At 36.6% G+C, this 23203-nt stretch overlaps 1 protein-coding gene across 1 annotated transcript; it reads left to right on the forward strand.

The window, feature by feature from the left end:
- Nucleotides 1-6889: 6889 nt before the first annotated feature.
- Nucleotides 6890-8437, forward strand: LOC108204122 (uncharacterized). The gene has a single exon (XM_017373421.2). It carries the CDS (start codon nucleotides 6890-6892, stop codon nucleotides 8435-8437), a length of 1548 nt encoding a protein of 515 aa, XP_017228910.2.
- The last annotated feature ends 14766 nt before the right edge of the window (nucleotides 8438-23203 follow it).

Here is a 23203-nt window from a genome sequence, read left to right on the forward strand (position 1 = left end):
TTATTTAACGTCTTTCAAATCTTTTATTAAATGTTTTCAAGTTTTAAATTATTTGGATTCATTATCTTTAAAAAAAAAAAATACAGGATTTCAAAAGTGTTTAAAAATGGGTTTTATGTGGTGACGTCAGAATCCAGACCCCCGGATTCCTGGACTGTCACAGTTGGTATCAGAGCAACAGGTTATAAGTATTTGAAATTAGAATATAGATCATAGTTATAGGTTTTCTAGAGAAGAATGTTGGGTGACCTCGGATAGAGGTATTGTGAGACTATTTAGAAATAGTCTAGGGATGTGATAGAGAAATAGAATCTAGTTAGATGATTAAGTTGAGTGCATAAGTTTGGAGAGATTTTGATTCCTAAGTTAGACATATGATTTTTGGTATGTTGACTAATTGAGATGATGAATTGTGAGAAAGGTCAAGATTAGACCTAGATAGAAGAGTTTGATAATGAATGATTGAGTTGAAAATGGTGAAAATGCAGTGTTCAGATTATTCTGACTATACTGCATAGTTGAAAATGGTCTACTGTATTGATTTGAGAATGATAAAGATGCATGGTTCATAGTATGTTGACCATGTTGGATATTTGGAAAAGTATATTGTTGTGTGAGATATGAAGAGTTAGTGTAAGATATGAGTTGTACTGAATCAGAAGGAGAGATTTGTAGATAGAAGTTGATAGATGAGAAGTGCATGATAGGGAGTATATGGAGTTGAGTCCAGTTGTTAGAGGTGATGTATGCGAGTAAGTTAGAACGTTAGTCCTCGACGACGACGCTTCAAGCTGATCGGGACTTCAAACGATATCAAGGTGGGCCCATAACCCACAGGTTGGCGATCCATACAATCGATGATATGCTACGTGTTTTGCTAGTGACTTCACAGATAATGGGGATGAAGTGGAGGCCAAGACTTATTACGAACGATAACGTCTACTATGAATTTTACGAGGCTGCTACGAACGAACGTCAATCGACTATCGAGAACGTTGAAAGGATGACATAAATCCAATAACGATTTCGTAAAGTAGAGTGGGAAATTGAGAAGACCTTGGCAATACCTCTCTTCAACTAAAGATTCTTTTGATTGTTTTCTCATCAGTGAGATATTATCATGGTATCTTTTCTACGAAAGTTTTGATAAATGAGATCTTTAATTTCTCAAATTCTAAGATGACATTGATATTGATTATTGGTATGAGTTGGAAAGCAAAGATGTGTGATAAAGGTTTGTTGTGAAGAGATAGTGATGTTCCTTGATATTGTTTGACATTTCTTGACATTCCTTGATACCCTTTCATCTTCCTTGATATCCCTTGATGTTCTTTGATATCTTTGATATTCCTTGACATTCTTTGATATTCCTTGACATTTCTTCAATCTGATTGGGATGAACAACCCTATGTATAGGGGACACAAGGTATACCTGTCTGTGTGATAGGAGTTGGATGGGACGCCATCACTTGTGTGTGTTGTGATTACAAGAAGGTTAACAACCTTTAGTAGTGTCTAATATGGACACGCAACATTAAGTTCATTTGATCGTATTGATCTCCCAGTCACTCTTGTATTCCAATGTGACCTATTTTGAAAACATCTTGTTCTATTCGAAAATTCCCAAAGATCAATTCTTGGGAAATGAATTTTGCAATCGCGAAAGTTTGATTTTCCTTTTCCATTAAAGTTAAAGGTATGCCAAGATTGATCAAAAGGTGGATGACGATATGATATTATGAAGTGTGTACGTTTTAGTTTCTTCGGGGGATTCCGAGGACGGAATCCTTATAAGGGGGGTAGAATGTAATATCCCATATTATTAAATTCAGATTTGATTATTATAAATCTATTTGTCTAGATATTATTGTTGTCTCTAGTTGAATAATGATGTGATTATGTGAATAGTTTTATATGATTATACTTGTTCTGTGGATTAATATGGATTATACTAATTATGCGTTCTCCTTCTTTCTCTGATTCCGAGGACGGAATCCCTATAAGGAGGGTAGATTGTAATAACCCGGATTTTAAAAATATTTTTATTAATATTATAAATGATTTTCTTAAAAAGAAGGGAATAAGATTTAATATTTTATTCCAGTTTGATGAGTTTTCAAAGTTTTATATTTAAACCCCGGGTTATTGTGTTATTGATAAATGATTATATTTTTACAACTGATTTTCATATATTGTTTCGAAAATTCTAGATGATAATTATGTGAATATATGTGGTATGTGACTAAGTGTTACTTGTGGTATTGCTCGTTTAATTATTTATGGTGATTTATGATTAATATATGAATTTTTGTGAATTTTATATTATCTGGTTTATTGCGTTAACTGCTCATATGTGTTCGTATTTGAGAGAATTCAATTTCTATATGCTCAGGAGAAAATATAGTTTATTTGGAAATTTTCATATCGATTTATGGAATGTTAGATGATTTTATAATCAATTTACGGATTTAATTGTGTATATTTATATGTATTTATTAATTATTTGACTTCCGTAAAACCGTCCACTCGTAACGAGGTAGCAAATTTTCTTCCCGGAAGTTTCAACAAAACTCACCTTTAGCCTAATTTGAATATTCCGGACATTTTTCGTGTTTTGACTTTTTCGATCCGGAGTACGGTTTTCCCCGTAGTCGGTCCGGCGGAGTTTTTCGGGTATTTTAATTGTTGATAATTATCCAGTTTGTCTCGATAAGCGTGAAACGAGATATTTTGATTATTATATTAATTCTTATCTTGTCATAATTGCAATGGGACCCGCAGACCAATAATTGAGTTAAAGAGCCTCGTTTTGATGATTATCTCGAAAACCAGTACCGATTGGACCCCGTTTTATTATATAAAGCTACTAAATACATATTTTCATGTCATAAACGATCCAAAGGGGTACCAATTATTTGTAAATATAAATAGGCCATTCTAGAGCTGATTTTCACCCGTAAAAATCATTTCACCAGTTTCTCTGCACGAATACCGAGAGAAACCGAGCGGTGTTCTTCGTGTTCTTCATAATCAAACGAAGATTTGAAGGCGTTATTGAAGTCAGAATCAAGCGTGCGAATAGTCAAATCGAAGATATTGAAGAGTAGAACTCAAATCAATCATCAAAAACAACCTGAGATTCACAGGTAGGGAGTAATTGAAGCTTTAAGATTCGAATTATTATGATTTAAATAGTGAATTTTTGCAAACTTGTTTGTTCGATTGTTTTGATGGTTCCATGATGTAGTACATGTTTTTCTCGTCGTTTTGGTATATTATATGTTGATTTTTGAGTTCCATAACACCTAGAAAAGTGGGTTTGATTCTTGAGGGGTGTTCTTGAGTGTTCTTGAATGTTTTCAATTCGATTTTGGGGCTTTGCAAACGGTTGAATCTGGGGATGTATGGAGGGTGAAAACAGATAGAATAGGAGATGAGGAATCATTTGGTGGTCTCAAAAAGTAGGGAGGTTTCGTTTTTAAAGCACGCCGGAGCTTGAAAGCTCGCCGGCGGCGGATGAACTTTGGCCGGATTTTACGGCCAATTTAGACCTTGTTTGATGATTTTGATTTCAGAAACGAGTTGTGGGTAGCATATAGAGTTTATCTGGAGGTTTTGGTGTCGAATGGACGCCAAGAACGCCGAATCCGGCGAAGTTAGTGGTGGCCGGCGGCAAATTGCCGTTTGGTCACCCAACTTATGAAGATGGTGAAGTTTGAGTACTGAGGTTTTGAAACTTACGAAACAGCCCCTGTAACTTCTGAAAGTTACACTTTAAACCCTGAACAAAACTTTCAAAATTTTACACTTTAAACCTTTTGATTTTAATTTTCAAAAATTGTTTTATTTAATTATTTTAAATTTCAAAAATGATTTTTAATTATTTCTTTATTTAAAAAATAAATCTAAATTAGTTTATTAATTAATTTTAATTAGTAATTAATTATTTTAATTGGTCAATTAATTTAAATATTAATTGATTAATTATTTTAATTAATTATTAATTGATTTTAATTGGTTAATTAATTGGATTTAATTAATCCTTTTTGATTTAAAAATTCCGAAAAATAGTTTCGAGCTTTGAAATATTTTTCTAAATTATTTTCAAGGCTCTATTATTGTTTATGAATGATTTCAAGTCCAATTTCAAGTATTTGGGACTTGATTATTTATCCGAAAAGTGATTCTTTTATCGATTTTAATTCCGAAAAATGTTTAAAAATTCCAGAAAATTCCCGAAAAATCATTTTAAACCCAAGACTTGATTTAATATCAATTGGAATGGGAAACCTTATGTGTTGTGTGTTGTCTGCTATTGGTTGGATGTGTTATGTGCCGATAGAAGAGGGAGAAAACTGTTTTGAGCATAACTTTTGATCCGTAAGTCGGAATCGAGTGAAACGAAAGAGAGACAGAAGCTTATAAAGTCTAGTTTGATGTGACATAATCATATGATGGAGTCGAAAATGTGAATAATTGTTGTTAAATGTGCACAATGTGACTATATGTTATTTGATTGCTATTAATTGATGATTACGTGATATACATGTTTATTCATGATAGTATACATGTGTGATAAAAGATTTGGATGACATAGTGTCGTGAGTTGATTGATATTGGATAAGAAGATATGGATTATAATGATTGGATTTGGTTGGTTGATTGTTGATTGAGATAGGATAACAGGTGGATAGTCTAATAAATAGACGAGATGATGTCGGATTATCGATAGGATTTATATGATAATTGATTTGTGATATGTTATGTGGAATATGACTTGACTATATGGTAGAGTCAAAGCATGATTACGTGTTAAGTGATATGTGATAAGTTTAAAGGGGTATATAAGTGGGTATCGATATACGTGATATGTATATGCGATATATTATTTAGTGACTATAGTATTATCTTATTCTCGTAAAGGATTTGGACGAGACGTGTATGCCCGAAGACGTTCAGAAAGTCACGTGGTGTTACAAAGCGAATAAGGGATGAATCGAGTAAGCGAAGCGATGTGGCGAATAGAGTATAGCTAGAGATGGTCTAGAGATTATGAGATGCATAGATTGTGAAAGTGGAAAGATTAGAATGAGCTGTGAGACGGAAGTCAGATTTAAGGCAAGTATCCTGCACCCTGCTTTTGGATATATTGCATATTCTGATCCATTCTTTTTATATGTGTTGCAAGTATCCTAAACCTTTCTCTTGGATATATTGCAAATATTCTGATCCATTCCTTTGGTATATGTTTCAAGTATTCATACCTTTCTTTTCAATGTTCGAAAGTGCGAGTATTCTGAACCATTCTTTCTAATCTTCAAGTTTCTAAAGAATTTCCGTTTTACAAATTAATTCGAAGTTCAGATTGTCATTGAAGCATGTGTTGCTCAGTGATAGTTAGAGCTTTGAATGAATTGGGATCTTCTTGATTATTCAACCCGCCATTGTCATGCTGGTTTAGCAGGCTAAATTCAGTTGCTTAGCCGATAATGGAGGATACCGAATAGTTGAGGATTTCCTGAACTGTGATTTATGAAATGATGGATCATGATTTATGAATAGATTATTATCAAAGTTTGAATTGGAATTATTCTGTTGTTGATGATATTTATGATGATGTTCTGTTGATTTGCATTGGCTTCTTGAATTGAATTAGAGAATTGGATTATTGTTTTTATATAAACCTGTGGACCAGATTCGTGGTCATGTTAGGCCAATGAGTGCCTTGGATCCAGTGATAGAGCATGGCGGGGCCTGCTCGGGGTTAGTGCGGAACTGATCAGCTGCCTAACCTTGGTTTTAATTAAAATGTGATAGTCCAATTCAATAATTCTTTGGAAAGATTGAATTTCTCAGTTTAAATGCTGCAAGGTATTGTAAATCATTCTATACAATACCATGAACTCATGAACTCAGGTTGAATCCTTTTATATCTTGAACTCGTGAACTTCTATTATATCATTTCAGAACTATCATTGTTTATTATTACTTGCTGAGCATTGTTGCTCACCCTTGCTATTCCTTTCTAACCATTTCAGAAAGGCTTAAAGATGAGATGATTGATTGAGATTGTGAGTAAGGCTAATGCTAGGCGAGGAGACAGAGTTGAGGATCCAGTGGTCGAGGAGTGTTCAGAAAAGTTGATGAGGTTGGTGCAAGCTGGAATAGTTGACAGTGATTCTTCTTATCGAAGATGATCTGATTTGGTAAGAGATGTTGTGTAATAATAGTGGTAGATTCTAATTTCAATACTGTAACCTGGATGCGATCCTGTTGTTATAAGGGGGGTGAAGATGTTCTCTTTTAAATCTTTTATTTAACGTCTTTCAAATCTTTTATTAAATGTTTTCAAGTTTTAAATTATTTGGATTCATTATCTTTAAAAAAAAAAATACAGGATTTCAAAAGTGTTTAAAAATGGGTTTTATGTGGTGACGTCAGAATCCAGACCCCCGGATTCCTGGACTGTCACAATGTACATTAGTGTGTAGTGTGTAGTGTGTGGTGGTAGTGTAGTGTCAGCTGATTTTGACCTTATATAGACTAAGATGTGCTGACCAATGTGTAGGTTTGCTGTTGTTTTTTACTTTTGATGAAGCGCTTGCGCTTATGTACCTTCAATTTTTCATATATATACTAGAACCTTTCCTTTTACATATTGTTCTTTACTTTACTGCACCTGTTTTACTTACCTTACATACCGCACTTCATATAAACCCTGTGATATCATTGTACCCTGTTTCTTTCATTATTGCTCTGTTCTGTAAAGAAGCATGCGATTTATTTAATTAAATGATCAAAAATGTTTTCAAAAAGAAATATTTTGTTTATAAAAACAATTGTTAAAAGTTTTGGAGATTAAATAAACTGCTTGTTTCTTTACAGAGCTATGCCTCCCAGAAGACAAAACCGTGCAAACAACCGTGATAATAACAATCCAGAACCTACAATGGCCCAGATTCTTCAGATCTTGGCCCAACAGACTGCCAACCTGACTCAGCAGCAGGAAAGGCAGGCTAATCCCCAGGTTACTTTCAAAAATTTTCAGTCTGTCAATCCCCCAGAGTTTAAGGGTTCAGCGGACCCTATTGAGGCTAGGGTATGGTTGAAGGAAATTGAAAAGGCATTTGTGTTAGTCAAAGTGAGAGATGAGCAGAAGACTGAGTTTGCTAGTTATTATCTGAAGGAGGAGGCCACCTATTGGTGGGAGTCTGTGAGAGCGATGGAAGGGACAGAGGATGTTACCTGGGATAGGTTTAAGGAGTTGTTTTTGGAGAAATACTTTCCTCAATTTCTCCAGGATCGAATGGAGTTACAGTTTTTAGAATTAAAGCAAGGGGACATGTCTGTGGCTGAGTATGAGAAAAAGTTTGCTGAATTGGCTAGGTTTGTTCCGACCTATGTAGATACCGACAGGAAAAGAGCTAAGAGATTCCAACAGGGGTTAAAAGCATGGATCAGGGGAAAACTAGCCATATTGGAATTAGATACTTATGCAGCTGTAGTTCAGAAGGCAATGATAGCGGAAACGGAAAGCGAAATGTCTCAGAAAGAGAAAGAGGGAAAGAAGCGTAAGCCAGAGCATCACGAGGGACAGTTTCAGCAGGGAAGGTTTCAGAACTTTAACAACCCGAAGAAAGGGAAATTTCAGCAGGGGAGAAATCCCACTTTTAAGAAGCCAGATGTAGGTGGTAGTGGACAAGGTAACCGTCCAGCTATTGGAAATCAACCAAGGCCTCCACTGCCGGAGTGCCAGATATGTGGAAAGAGACACGGGGGAATCTGTAATAGATTGAATGTAGTGTGTTATAAGTGTAACCAGAAGGGACACTATTCTAGGGAATGTCAGAACCCACCAGCACGGAACCCAATGATTCGAGACCAACCAGCAAGGAACCAACCCAATAGGACTCCAGCAGCTGGAATAACATGTTTTAGGTGTGGAAAACCAGGACATATGGTGAAGGATTGCAAGGTACCAGCTCCAGGTAACCCTACACTTAGAATTATGGGATCCACTCCAGTAGTCCCAGAAGTTCCTAAAGCCAGAACCTACAACATGACTATGAGGGATGCAGTCCAGGATGCAGATGTGGTGGCAGGTACGCTTACTATGAATTCTTTATGTGCCAAGGTTTTGATTGATTCTGGAGCTACTAGATCGTTTATTTCTGAAGATTTTGTGCATAAGTTGAATCGTCCTATAGAATTGCTTAATGAAATTATGAATATAGAGTTGGCTAATCAGGAACGTGTCCCTGTTAGCCAAGTTTATAGGTATTATGAAGTTGAGATCTTAGGAAATAAGTTTTGTGCCGACTTGATACCTTTCAAGTTGGGAGAGTTTGATGTTATTTTAGGGATGGATTGGTTATCGAAGCATAATGCTCAGATAGATTGTCGTAGTAAAGAGGTGATGTTAAAAAACACCGAATGAGAAGACTATAGTATTTCGAGGGCAGAAACAGGTAAAGAAGTTTTTGACTATGATTCAAACGAAGAGATTGTTGCGTCAAGGTTGTGAAGCTTATATAGCATATGTAACTGATCAGAGTCGAGAATTTGTGAAGCTTGAAGATATTCCTGTAGTAAACGAGTTCCCAGATGTATTTCCAGATGAGTTACCCGGATTACCTCCAGATAGAGAAATTGAATTTGCAATAGATTTAGCACCTGGAACCGAACCAGTATCTAAAGCCCCATATAGAATGGCACCAGTAGAAATGAAGGAATTGGCAACCCAGTTACAAGATTTGTTAGAAAAGGGAGTGATTAGACCCAGTGTATCCCCGTGGGGAGCACCAGTGTTGTTTGTGAAGAAGAAGGATGGTAGTATGAGGTTATGTATTGATTATCGGGAACTTAATAAGTTAACTATTAAGAATAGATACCCGTTACCCCGTATAGATGATTTTTTGATCAATTGAAGGGAGCGAGATGTTTTTCGAAGATTGATTTAAGATCGGGATACCATCAGCTAAAGATTAAACAAGAAGATATACCTAAAACAGCTTTTAGAACCCGATATGGCCACTATGAGTTTTTAGTGATGGCCTTTGGATTAACCAATGCCCCCGCAGCTTTTATGGATTTAATGAACAGAGTCTTCAAACCATATTTGGATAAATTTGTAATTGTCTTCATAGATGATATTTTGATTTATTCCAAAACCACTGAGGATCATGCAACCCACTTAAGGATGGCTTTAGAGACATTGAGAAGAGAGAAGCTGTATGCTAAATTTTCAAAGTGTGAATTCTGGTTACAAGAGGTTCAATTTCTAGGTCATATAGTCAGTAAAGAAGGAATTAAAGTAGATCCCTCCAAGATTGAGGCAATTATGAATTGGGAAAGGCCAAGAACACCAACAGAAGTCAGAAGTTTCTTGGGTTTGGCAGGCTATTATAGAAGATTTGTTCAAGATTTCTCAAGGTGAAAGGCATATGTTAAGCCTATTTGTAATTAAGAGGAATCAACTCAACTCTGATAAGAAAGCAAGTACATAGCAAGTACTGTTATCTGGAATCCGTACGAAGAACGTCAAATGATTTATTGAAGATTTTATGTCAGAAGAATTTCAGGATGCTGCTGCAAACCACTGAAAGAAGTTCATTAATATGATCAAGCCTCAGTGCACAAATAATCTTTTGTGGCACGTCCAGAAGATCAGAAGGTATAAAGTTTCAATACTTTATTTATTCAGAAGATTCCATTATTGTGTCTACAAATGAAGAAGAACTAAGAAGACGAAGAATCGACGAACAAGTCACAGCTTAAATGTTTAAATGACAAGGAATATTTAATTGAGCTAGTTACAGATGAACCAGACAGTACATTTGTGTATCAGCTCATCTGATTAAATATTCTACGTCAAAAGAAAGTGGCCATTCGTTTAAGTCGAAGATCTTAATTGTTTACAGAAGACTGAAGACTCTGAAGAAGAAGAAAAGGGATAATTGATTATCTAATTATTTAATCCACTTCTCAAAATAATTATATATGATGTGTAATTTATTTATTAAATTAATTCTATCTCGAATTAATTTAATTTATGAATTTATGCATTTAATATAATTAAGTGGATGTTAATTGGTTAATTAATTAAAGAGAAATAAGCATTTGTCTTGTTGGAATCAAAAGGAAAGACAATTTCCTTGATTGTCTTGAGAAATAACAAGGTAAGACAATCAAACAGATTGTCTTACCGTGCCATTTCCCTCCTCCAACACACGGTAAGACAATCCCTCAGATTGTCTTACCGTGCCCTGCTATTGTCATACCGCATGGTTGGCAAGACAATCATTCTGATTGTCTTACCGTGTGGCTCCAAAGACAATCAGGATGATTGTCTTACCGTTTGGAGTGTCAGACAATGTCCCAGATTGTCTTACCGCTTCTCAAAGATTGTCTTACCACTTCTGATTGTCTTACTAAGCTATAGACAATGCTTATGATTGTCTTACCTTATGTTTTTCAGCAAGACAAAGTGCCAAATTGTCATAGCAACCACTAGATTGTCTTTGCACCTTTGTCTTGCCTAGTTCTTGAGATTTGCCTATAAATATGGCTCATTCTCCTTCATTTCAAAGTGTTCAAAGTGCTTGTAAGCTTTCAAGTTGTGCTAAACTTGCTATTCGTTAAAACCACAGTTTACTGTGCTTTGATCATTCGGTTGTTTTGTTCCACCGAGTTAGAATACTTTCTGTCAAATTTATTCTACGAACTAGTGGACATTAAAACGAACCATATTAATTATATAACGACTTAAAACATTGTTATATTAATTAATCTTAATCTGATTAACAAGTTACATTCCAATCAGATTTATTCCGCCGCGATTATTTTTAGTGACGATTGTATTCAACCCCCCCTTCTACAATCGTTCCAGGACCTAACAATTGGCATCAGAGCGGTTGATACCATTTTACCGTATCAGATCCTATACAAACTCTGTAACGTCCAAATATTTTTTATTCGAATTAATTTTATTCCAAAAATTAATTTTGATTAAAAATATTTTTCTTTCAAAAATCCAAATCTCTTCCAAACACTATTCACATTAAATCCAAATATTTTTTAATTCGAATTAATTTTTTTTTTAAAAAAATTAATTTTGATTTAAAATATTTTTCTTTCAAAAATCCATTTCTCATCCAAACACTATTCACTTTAAATCGTTAAAAATGAGTACCCAAAAGATCAGTAGCATTAAAATCCCACCGTTCAGCCAAGAACACTTTGGCCTATGGAAAAGGCACATGTTCCTATTCCTCCGAACAGCGAACAGAAAATACATCGGGATTTTGGACAAAGGTGTTACTACTCCGATGAATGTCATATTAGCACACGAAGAGGATGGTGTGTTAATACCTCATCAGGTCATTCCGAAAGAACTTTCTGAGTACACAGATGAAGAGAGTGAACAGATGAACTTAGATGACGCTCTTCAACTAATTTTGGTTGAATCTCTAAATCCAGTGATGTACAATGCTGTTGTAAATTGTACGAACGCCAAGCAAATCTGGGATACATTAGAGATTATCAATGAAGGCTCAGAGGAAGTTAGGGAAAACAAGAAAGAGATACTGATGGCTCAGTATGAACAATTTGGTTCCAATCCCGGAGAAGGGATTTCAGAAGTGTTTATCAGACTTAATAATTTGATAAATAATTTAAATCTGAATGGGAAATTCTATGACAAGAAAGAGGTCAACATGAAGTTTCTTTTAACACTTCCCGAACATCTGGAACACAGAATCACTGCCATCAGGAAAAGCAGAGATCTGAATGAGATTTCTCTGGAAAGACTCTACGGAGTTTTGAAAACTTATGAACTAGAGCAAGTTCAGAGTAAACAGAGATATGGCTGGGGTAAAACACAGAACCATTCGAGAGCTCTAGTTGTTGAATCACCTACACCGGAAGAAAAGAAGGATGTTGTTGTTCCTTCTAAAACCACTCAGGAATTTGTTGTACCTGAGATGGGTCAGACTGCCTCTTCCAGTGGTGACGAAGAGTTCTATACAATGGAAGAGCTAGAACAGTTAGAAGATCAATCTCTATCACTGTTTGCCAAGAAATTTGGAAACATGAGATTCAAGAAGAACCCCTCCTACAAGTACAAACCTACTGTGAACAGGTTTCAGAAAGGAGGTTATTCATCTTCTACGAGCAAAGGAGGATACAAGACTGGGATGGTGGATAGAAGCAAGTTCAAATGCTTCAACTGTGGTGAACCAGGACACTTTGCAACTGAATGCAAACAGCCCAAGGTTCAAGGAAAGAGAAAAGATTCCTACGACGAGCTGAAGCAGAAGTATGATGCACTAGTGAGAAAGCATCAGGGTACTTCTGGAAGTCAAAGTTTCAAGAGCAAGTCTTATCTAGCAGAAGGGAAAAGCTGGGATGATACAGATAGTGATGATGAAGAGCAGATTGGAAATGTTGCTCTTATGGCTAATGCTGGATCATCTTCACCTCCTCCTGCTGGAAGCTTTCAGGTAGATCCTACATGCCCTAAACTTTTTATGCAATTAGGACTTGAAAGAGATGATGCTATTAAAAAGATGAAAGCCGCCAATCTTAAAATTAATACTTTAGTCTTAGAAATTCATGCTTATAAGATGAATGAGATGAAAGTATTAAAACCTAAAATAGAACAACTGACTATGGATTTAGGATTACAATGTGCTAAAGTCAGAGTTCTAGAGAAAGGTGAGATTGCTTTAAGACTTCAGCTAGACGAAGAGAAAGTGAAATGTAAAGCCTTTAAGGATGCCTCCACTATAGTCAAAGAGCTTAATGATAAACAAGAGATCAAGAGAACTGTTGGAATAGGTTTTGACTATAACAAATCTGTAGGTAAGGCTAGTAACATTACTCCTTTTAAGAAGAGTGCTGAGGAGAGAGGGATTCCTTTTGTTTTGAAAGATTCCCCTCAACCATTGTTTAAATCCTCAGAAGCTGAACCTCTGTTAGAAACTCCTGTTGTCATTAGATATGAACTCAAACAGGAAGATCTTAAGATGAAAGAGAGTAATGTGAATAGAGATGAGATCCTGACATCACTGAAACCAATCAAAGTGAAAGGCAATGTTAGGTTGCCTAAAGCTGGTTTAGGTGTCAACTCTGAGAGAACTAAATTCAACAAGCCCAATAACTTTGTGAATAGTAAGAACAGAGACAATAGATGTCATTCTACTGAGAACTTTAAATCTGTTAACAAGGTTAGAGTAGAATCTATTGATGTTCCTGCTACTATGACTGATATGCCTGTTGCTCCTGTTTTTGATGCATGTCATAAATCTTGTAGTGTTGATAATTGTATGACTTGTGCTTTCAATTTGATGTCTGCTTATTTTAAAAATTTGCATGCTAAAAATGAAAACACATCACCTAGACAACACACAAACTACAAGCATGCTAGATCAAAGACTGCTAGTCCTACTCATGTGAGAAAGGAGACTTATGTTCCAAAGCCTAAAACCAATGTTTATAAGGCTGTTGTTAAGGAAGTAAGTTCAGTCAAGAGTGAGCCAAATATCAGTCCAAGAGGCTCTGTTGTATTACCTGATAGAAATCAATTCTTCAAGTCTGCTGGACCCAATCAAGTGTGGGTCCCAAAGAATGTCTAATCAAGTTGTCTTGTGCAGGGTGCCAGTGGAGTGATTCGAGTTAGTTAGGTGCTTGACAGTGGAGCGTCAATGCACATGACTAGCAATAGATCCCTGCTGGAAGACATAAGAGAAGGAGCTGGCCCAACAATCAGTTTTGCTGATAATAGCAAAGGTCGTACTGTGGGATATGGCAAGTACAAGATTGGAAGAATCATCATAGAGGATGTTGCTTTAGTTGAAGGACTTCAACATAATCTCCTGAGTGTCAGTCAATTTTGTGACAAGGGATATTATGTTCACTTTGAAAAGGAGATATGTATCATCAAACATATCAAGGATAAGCGTTCTTCACTATGTGGCGTAAGGAAAGGCAACATATACGTAGCTGATTTATCTTCAGGACCAGGAAACGAAGTTCACTATTTCTACGCTAAAGCGTCTACTGAAGATAGTTGGTTATGGCATAAGAAACTCTCACACCTCAACTTCAAAACCATGAACTCTCTAGTCAAGAGAGATCTAGTGAGAGGTTTGCCTTCCTTGTAATTCTCAACTGATGATCTCTGTGAAGCTTGTCAGAAAGGAAAAGCGAAGAGAGCATCTCACAAAGGCAAGACCATCAATACCATTACAGATCCACTTCATTTACTGCATATGGATTTGTTTGGCCCCGTAAATGTTGCATCAATTGATGGAGGAAGATATGCCTTGGTTATTGTGGATGACTTCTCGAAATTTACTTGGGTTTACTTCCTTACTTCTAAGGATGAAACTCCGTTGATAGTGATTGATCATATAAAGTTAGTTGAATTGGATAAGGGTGTGCCAGTGAAAGCTGTAAGGTTCAAGAATCAAACTCTAATCAACTTTTACTCTGAAAAGGGAATTAGAAGGCAGTATTCAGCACCAAGGACTCCACAGCAGAATGGAGTCGTCGAAAGAAAGAATCGTACATTGATTGAAGCTGCAAGGACAATGATTGCTGAAGCAAAGCTTCCTCTGTACTTTTGGGCTGAAGCTGTGTCTACTGCCTGCTATACCCAGAATAGAACTTTGATCAATAAGGATCATATGAAAACTCCATTTCAGCTGTATAACAACAAGAAACCATATGTCAAACATCTTCATGTCTTTGGAGCCAAGTGTTATGTTCTCAAAGATGGAGAAGAGAACTTGAACAAGTTTGAACCAAAGGCATCTGAAGCAATTTTTGTTGGTTATACTAATAATGCTTATAGAGTCTTTGTAATTGATACTCTGTCAGTGAAAGTTAGTGTCAATGTTACATTTGATGACACTAAACTTCCAAGTATACAATCTGCTGATCCATCTGAATCTCTGAAGTTTGACAACTATCCAGATTCTGATTCAGATGATGATGTGCCACCTGAGGTTGCAACAGGGGATGTCATCAATAATGATAATGATCCAGGCAATGGTGGAGGAAATGGCAATAATGCTGGAGATTCCACTGATGCTAGTGGTGGATCATCAAGTCAACCTGGCAACAACTCAGGGGGAGATGGTGGATCAACTAGTCATACACATCAGCTTACTGACAATACAGCTGAATCATCTAGGACACAACTTCCAAGGGAAAGGATTTGGAGCAGAGATCATCCCTTTGATCTTATAATTGGTGATCCTGATGTTGGTGTAAGAACTAGAAGTGCTACGACAAATGAATGTCTATTCTCTGGTTTTCTATCACAATTAGAACCAAAGAAAATAGATGAAGCACTTGCTGATCCTGATTGGGTTCTTGCCATGCAAGAAGAACTCAATCAATTTGAGAGACAAGAAGTCTGGGCCCTGGTTCCAAGGCCAAAAGGAAAGTCTACAATTGGAGCTAGATGGGTCTTCCGTAACAAGTTAGATGGTGATGGCATTGTTGTAAGAAACAAAGCCAGACTGGTCGCAAAAGGTTATTCACAAGAAGAAGGAATTGATTATGATGAAACCTATGCTCCAGTTGCTCGTCTTGAAGCCATCAGAATATTCCTTGCATTTGCTGCACACTCCAACTTCAAAGTTTATCAGATGGATGTGAAAAGTGCATTTCTGAATGGAAAGCTGGAAGAAGAAGTATATCTGGAACAGCCCCCTGGCTTTGAAAATCCAGAATTTGCTGATTTTGTTTACTTCTTATTCAAAGCTGTCTATGGGCTCAAGCAGTCACCAAGAACATGGTATGACACTCTCTCTGAGTTTTTAATTGAAAACAATTTCACTAGAGGTGTCATAGACAAAACTCTCTTTTACAAATTGCATGATAATAATATGATATTTGTTCAAATATATGTTGATGATATTATATTTGGTTCTACTAACGATAACTTGTGCAAGAGGTTTGCTAAGTTAATGCAGAGTAATTATGAAATGAGTATGATGGGTGAGCTGTCCTACTTTCTTGGTCTTCAAGTAAGCCAAAAGGAAGATGGCATCTTCATTTGCCAGTCAAAGTATGTCAGAGATCTTCTGCGAAAGTACAATCTAGAAGACTCTTCTCCGGCAAAGACACCCATGGCCACTGCCACAAAGCTTGACCAGGATAAATCTGGTAAGAAAGTTGATATCTCAAGCTATCGAGGTATGATTGGCTCTTTACTCTATCTCACTGCTAGTAGACCAGATATTATGTTTGCAACATGTTTGTGTGCTAGGTTCCAAGCTGATCCTAAAGAATCACATCTTATAGCCGTCAAAAGAATCTTTAGATATCTTAAGGGTACACCTGGTTTAGGTATTTGGTACCCTAAGAATACTGGTTTTGACTTAACCGGCTATACAGATTCTGATTATGCAGGATGCAGGATTGATAGGAAAAGTACGTCTGGAAGCTGTCAATTTCTAGGACGTCGGTTGGTTTCCTGGTACAGCAAGAAGCAGCATTCAGTGTCTACTTCTACTGCTGAAGCTGAGTATATAGCTGCTGGAAGCTGCTGTGCTCAGATACTGTGGATCAGAAACCAACTGAATGATTATGGTATTTCTGTCGACAAAATTCCAATATTTTGTGACAACACAAGTGCCATAGCCATTTCCAACAATCCGGTTCAACATTCCAGAACCAAGCACATAGATATCAGGTATCATTTTATTCGAGAACATGTCATGAATGGTACAGTGGTGTTATATTTTGTGCCCACGGCTGATCAAATCGCTGACATCTTCACTAAACCACTTGATGAATCCACTTTCTCTAAGTTGGTTTGTGAGCTAGGGATGTTAAATATGACATGATTCTCTTTGTATATATATTTTTTATATACTTTATATGCTTTTATATAATTTTGTGAATTTTCTGTGTATTTATAGGTATTTTATTAAATTTTATATGATTGTCTGTATATTATTTGATAATTATCTGTGTAATTATGCATGTCTATATATTTATCTGTAATTTTCTAAATGCCTGCTTACTCCCCTGTATTATTTTCTAAGCATTTAGATAATTATTTGTATTTATTTTGTATTTTTCAAAATTAATTAAGCATAAATATTTGAATTTAAGTTAATTCATTTTCATGGATTAAAGTTAAGTTCATAAGTATTTATATTTAATTAAAGTTGAATTTTACAAAATATTTGTGTATTATATAATATTGTTCTTATATTAGATTTTTGATTTAATGTGTAAAACATTTTATCTTTTAAAATAAATCAAAAATCATAATTTTATACTATTTTATGTGTTTTTCTGTTGAAAAACTCGGCAAGACAATCTGATTAATTGTCTTACCGAGCTCTTTTCCAGATTTTCCCTTTATTTTCTTTATTTTCCATGCGGCAAGACAATTTCTATCATTGTCTTACCGCTTTTTCTTATTTTCTGTATGTATACACGGCAAGACAATTTCGAAAATTGTCTTACCGTGTTAGCTTCTCTTGTACGCCTCTTTCTACACGGCAAGACAATCCGCTCGATTGTCTTACCGTGTCCTTCAGCCACTGTTTAAACTTCTCGGCAAGACAATCACTTAGATTGTCTTACCGAGATTTAAAACCCTATAAGACAATCCCTTCTATTGTCTTATCTCTTTTTCACTTCATCTTCTCACTTTTCTTCCTACTGCCATTAACACACACACACCCAAGCTTCGTTTTTCAAGTTTTTCGTTCAAAACTTGCTGTTTTCGACTTAGTTTTTCAAGTTTTAAGATTATAAACTTGCTGGTTTGGTAAAATCGCTTCGATTCTTATCGAAACGCTGCCAAATTTTTGTCTTAAAACCCTCTTTTTCGGACTCGGTTTCGCTGGATTTCGCTTGGATTTCAGTGGTTTGATCGACTTTGTGGCTTGTTACGATAGTACATTTGATTTGGAGTGTGATTTGTGTGAAAGAGTTTTCAAAACCCTCTTTGGTGATTTTGGATATTTCGAATTATTTCGAATTTTTGGAGACTTTTGGGGATTTTGTGGACTCTTGCACTGATTTGGAACCTTTGCCTTGGATTGAGTTTGAAATTTACAACCGTTATAAATTAATTAAATTTTAATTCGGAATTATTTAACATTTTCGAATTAATAATTAATTAATTAATCGTTAAATTAATTATTACGTGAAATTTGCGAGATACTTGAGAATTATCATTTTATTTGAAAAACTTCTCGCTTAATTCACCTTTTAATTAACAAAATGGTTGGAAAATTCAAAATTATGGAGACGAACTACAACGGATTTCAAGACCCTGAAGCAGTTGCTGCCCGGTTCAGACCCTGGGTCAAATTTCTGAACGAGCAATGCCTTGCGAGTACTGCAATCACTGCATCAGCCGAATTACAGATTCAACCTTTGTATGACTTCTACTCCACGGCTCTAAATACTACCCTTCTGGACAATCACAGGGTTACAGGAGATATAAGGGTAGGTGACGTGAATGGAAGAAGGACGATCACAATCTCTGCTGATGATGTGAATCGTGTGTTGGGTTTCCCCCGTGCTAACTTTGTTAATGCTCCTAAAGAACCTGAGTTGATGCAGTTCTTTGAGACGATTCAATATCAAGGGGAAATTCAATTGTCTAAGATGACGAAGGGAAAACTGAAGCCAGAATGGGAGATCTTCTTCGACACGCTTGCTAAGGTGTTCTCTCCCACTGATAGGAGGAATTTTCACAACATATCCAACATACTGCAAGTATTTGGAGTATGTATTGCCTTCAACCGTCCAATTGACTTTGGGACAACTATTCTGAAGGAGATTTTGAGGAAGATGGGACCACTTGGATGTCGAAACGTGGAATCTAATGATAAAGTTGAATGCTTTTATCCACGATTTCTGATGTTGCTGTTAAATGATAAGATGACTGAAGCCGACAAGAACTTCTACTTCAATGCTGGGAGACTCAATGTCAAACAAACCAGTCTCAAATTAATCAACAAGCTGGCTAAAGGAAGTAAGTACAACGCAGTACCACTCATTGTTACTCCATTTATGTTGGAAAGGTTCAATGCTCAAGTTGTTCCTTATCAAGTTCAAGTGGCTCAACAACAACAACATCAACAACAACAGCAACAAGATCAACAACCACCTCAACCTCAAGATCCACAACAACAACAACAATCACCAGATCAATCCCCTGACCAATCACCAGTTCAATCACCTATCCCCCAACGACAGTTTCCATCATATGAAGATGAGCCTCTACCTTTTGACTTCTTCGAAGCTCAACCATCTTCATCTGCACCCACACAACCTACTGCTCAACCACAATACTCTCCACAAACACAATCAACCTCACAACCACTGCCATCAGATTCAGATATCAATCCTGATCTTCAGGAATTCAGAGATAACTTACAGGTAGCTCAGGTACTTACTGACTTCTCATCTAACTTTAATATTGATATATCTGATTATGGTTGTAACTTTGACTTGTTTTGTCAGCCTGCCAGCAATGAACCTGACAACACACAGGTTCATAACCCCGCTGATGTTTCTATTCAACAAACTATCTCTTCTCCAAACACAACAACCAACACTACTTCAAAACCTGTTAAGAAGGTTGCCAGAAAGAGGAGTTTGAGTAGTTTAATGGATCAACCCGCAGCTCTGTCTTCTCAAAAGAAACAAAGAGTCGAAGCCTCGGAGACAACTGCAGCCTCATCCTCGCCTTCCCAAAAGGGCTTGGACACTGAAATGGCAATACAGTCTCTGGATTCATTCTCTCAACAGAATGAAGCCATTGAAGTTGACCGTCCAGCCACGGTATCCTGTACAGAGTCTAGCACTGCTCTAGCACTCACGCTAGTGCAAAATCAAGCCAATACACAGGTTACTACACTTTCTGAGAGCACAGTTTTTCAAAATCAAATTACTATGCATGAAAACTTTGCTGATCACCCTTTCTTTCATGATCAGGAACTGCTTGGCAATGTGCAAGTAGATTTGCCGTCACTGGCTTCCGGAGGACAATTTGTTCCTCCACTACCTTTGAACCCATTTCAGGGAACATTGGTAGTATATACAGGTACAGCTGGAGCTATGAGTGAATCGAGTGATGAAAGGCAAACACCGAGCGATACACATGCACGTGAGGCTAGTGAAACAGCTTTGAGTGTACGTAAGGTGAGTGCACACACTAACACAGCTCCATTTGAGGAACAAATTGCTAAGTTACAAGCTGAACTTGCCCGGATGATTGCGGAGAATGAGAAATTGAAAGGTGCACAACTGGTCACCTTAGAGAAGAAAGTAGAGGCGGAGCCATCCAGTTCTTACAGGGATGAGCTTAGAGCTGATATCCAGAGTTTGACTGTCGAAATGAGATCCAACCATGAGCTCTACATGTCTAAATTTGATGAGATCGACAGCAAACTGGATCAACTTCTCAGGAACTCCAAGTCTGATGCTCCAACCTCCGGAGAGGATCCCTCAACTAAGGGGGAGAATAGAGACAAGGGAGGAGAAGAGAAAGGAAACAGCTCCAACCAGAGTAACAAAGGGAATACAAACACCAACACTTCTGATTCTGCACCTGGCAGAGAATCTGAAAAGTCAAAAGGAAAGCAACCCATGCATTAACAGGAAGACAATTATGATGCCTTTCCTAAGGAAATGGATGATGATGATGTGTTTGATGCCACTTACTGCCAGAATCACGAAGATGGTGCATTTGATGAAGATTATGTGTTCCAGACTGAAGAGGAGGCTGTAGATCTTGAACATGAAGAGTTGGTGAAAAAGTTCAAGTTGGAAAATGAAGCTAGGAAGAGAAAGCTCAGGGACTTTCAAAAGCTTCTAGAGGACAAGCTCATCACAGAAGAGGAAATCAAGAAGGAAAAGCAAAAGATCTATGATGCTGCATGTGTGCAGAAGAATCTTGATGTGAAGCATAAAGTTGGTAAGAGTTGGGACATTGCTCGCAGAATTTTCAATGGACCTCAAAGGGAACCCTTCGACGACAAGAAGTTCATGTCTTTGATCTATGATTTGAGGGAGGTAAACCCTGATGAGGATTTATTTATGCATGCCCTATCTCTTGAACTGTGGTACATTACAGTTGCTGTCAGGAACTTGCTAGATGAATGGGAGCTTATCATTTACACCAGGAGGAACGGAACATTCAGACTCTCAGTTGAATTCCTAAAGTCATTTACTGTGTCTGAGCTCTGGGTGCTTCGTAACAAAGTCAAAAGAAGCTCTAATTTGAATGAACTCCTTCGAGACAAGCTGATGGAACATGCTGAATTCAATAGTCCTCAGATTGTCAAGAAACCTTATTGTCTGAAGTTCATCAATGACGACATCATATGCACTGTGTATCTAAATGATGAAGCCTTCCCTAAATATCCTGTGAACCAACTGATTCGTGCATCTACTCTCCTACGAACCAAGGGATTTGCTTCGAAAGAGAAGGCTGTTGCTGATAAAGTTATAGCTGACTACTGTCTTCGGAATGGTATTTCCAAATATACAAGGAAGATGTTATTTTACACCAACTATGAGAAAGATTGTAGAAGGGGGGGTTGAATACAATCTTTTACAAATTTAAAAGATTCAAGAACAATATACTAAGAACACAATAAACAGAAAAACACCAAGTATTAAAAATACGGGTGGATTGAATGATCCACCCGTGAGATTTTATATAGAAGAATCTGTGGATTGTTTTACAATTCGCACAGTTGCTGGTTCATCACTCAAAACAAGTTCTAACTCTCAGATTTTTCTCTCAAGTAATTTGAACAAGTTCAACTGATGCTACTAACTTGGTTATATACTCCAAGTTTTACAAAGCTTTTAGCTAGATTACAAAATGCACTCTAATCTAAAAACAATGCTGCACAACTTTGTCTTATGCATGCTTTCTGAGATGTCTTCATCTTTGACCATCATCTTGATTTGATCCAGATTGCACTGCATGAGATAAGTATGTTTCTGCTTCTTCTTTATTTTCCTAATTAGGCTTCCATGTCTATTTTAGTGTAATTCGATCCATGTGATTTGTCAGACTTAAGCTCTAGTCACTTTCAGCTGCTCTTTGCTTCATCAGTTGAAGGTTCTGGTTGCTTTCAACTGCTATTGACTTTATCAGTTGAATGCCTGGCTCATCAGTTGAATGAATTACAAACTCCATCAGTTGAATGCTGTTCCAGTCTCATCAGTTGAATTCCTCAGCATTATCCGTTGAACACTTTGTCTTCAGTTGAATGCTTGATTTTCATCAGTTGAAACATCATCCAGTCTTTATCAGTTGAACAGTTACATCTCATCAGTTGAATATCCTTCACTTAGATAAAATTACATGGCATTGGATATTTACAATTAGCCATCCTATTCTACCCATCCGTTGATAATTCCCAAAGACAAGAAATGTAACAATTACAACTGAAATTTGATAAAGATTCTAAGTAAGACATGTTACAAAAATGTTTATGTTATCATCAAAAATTATTGATTCCTAACAGAAGATGAAGCAAGTCACAAAGACTCAGCCTGCTGACTTTCAGGAGGACCCGGTGGATCTGGAAGTAATGCACCAACTGGCTCTGGCTAACGAAAGGAAGAAACATGGTGAAGCCACTACTGCAGAAAAGCCATCCAGGGAAGAACCTTCAACTCCTATTCTTCACAGTTCTGATACTGAAGAAGGAGAAGTTGATCTGTAGATTAATATATGGTATTGTAATATATGTTCTAAATGAACACCCCTTTTGTAATCTACTTATATGTTTGAATCTGGTGAATGTCTAATGAATACCAGAAACTTTTGCTATTTATCTTTCCATGTTTAATCCTTTGTCTTATCAGTTAGTTGAGTTATCCTCTCGATAATTTGCATGTTATGTTAACAAACAAATAGCGGGAGATTGAAAGGCATATGTTAAGCCTATTTGTAATTAAGAGGAATCAACTCAACTCTGATAAGAAAGCAAGTACATAGCAAGTACTGTTATCTGGAATCCGTACGAAGAACGTCAAATGATTTATTGAAGATTTTATGTCAGAAGAATTTCAGGATGCTGCTGCAAACCACTGAAAGAAGTTCATTAATATGATCAAGCCTCAGTGCACAAATAATCTTTTGTGGCACGTCCAGAAGATAAGAAGGTATAAAGTTTCAATACTTTATTTATTCAGA

The sequence above is a fragment of the Daucus carota genome, chromosome 3, assembly GCF_001625215.2.
Source record: "Daucus carota subsp. sativus chromosome 3, DH1 v3.0, whole genome shotgun sequence".
NCBI lineage: Eukaryota > Viridiplantae > Streptophyta > Magnoliopsida > Apiales > Apiaceae > Daucus > Daucus carota.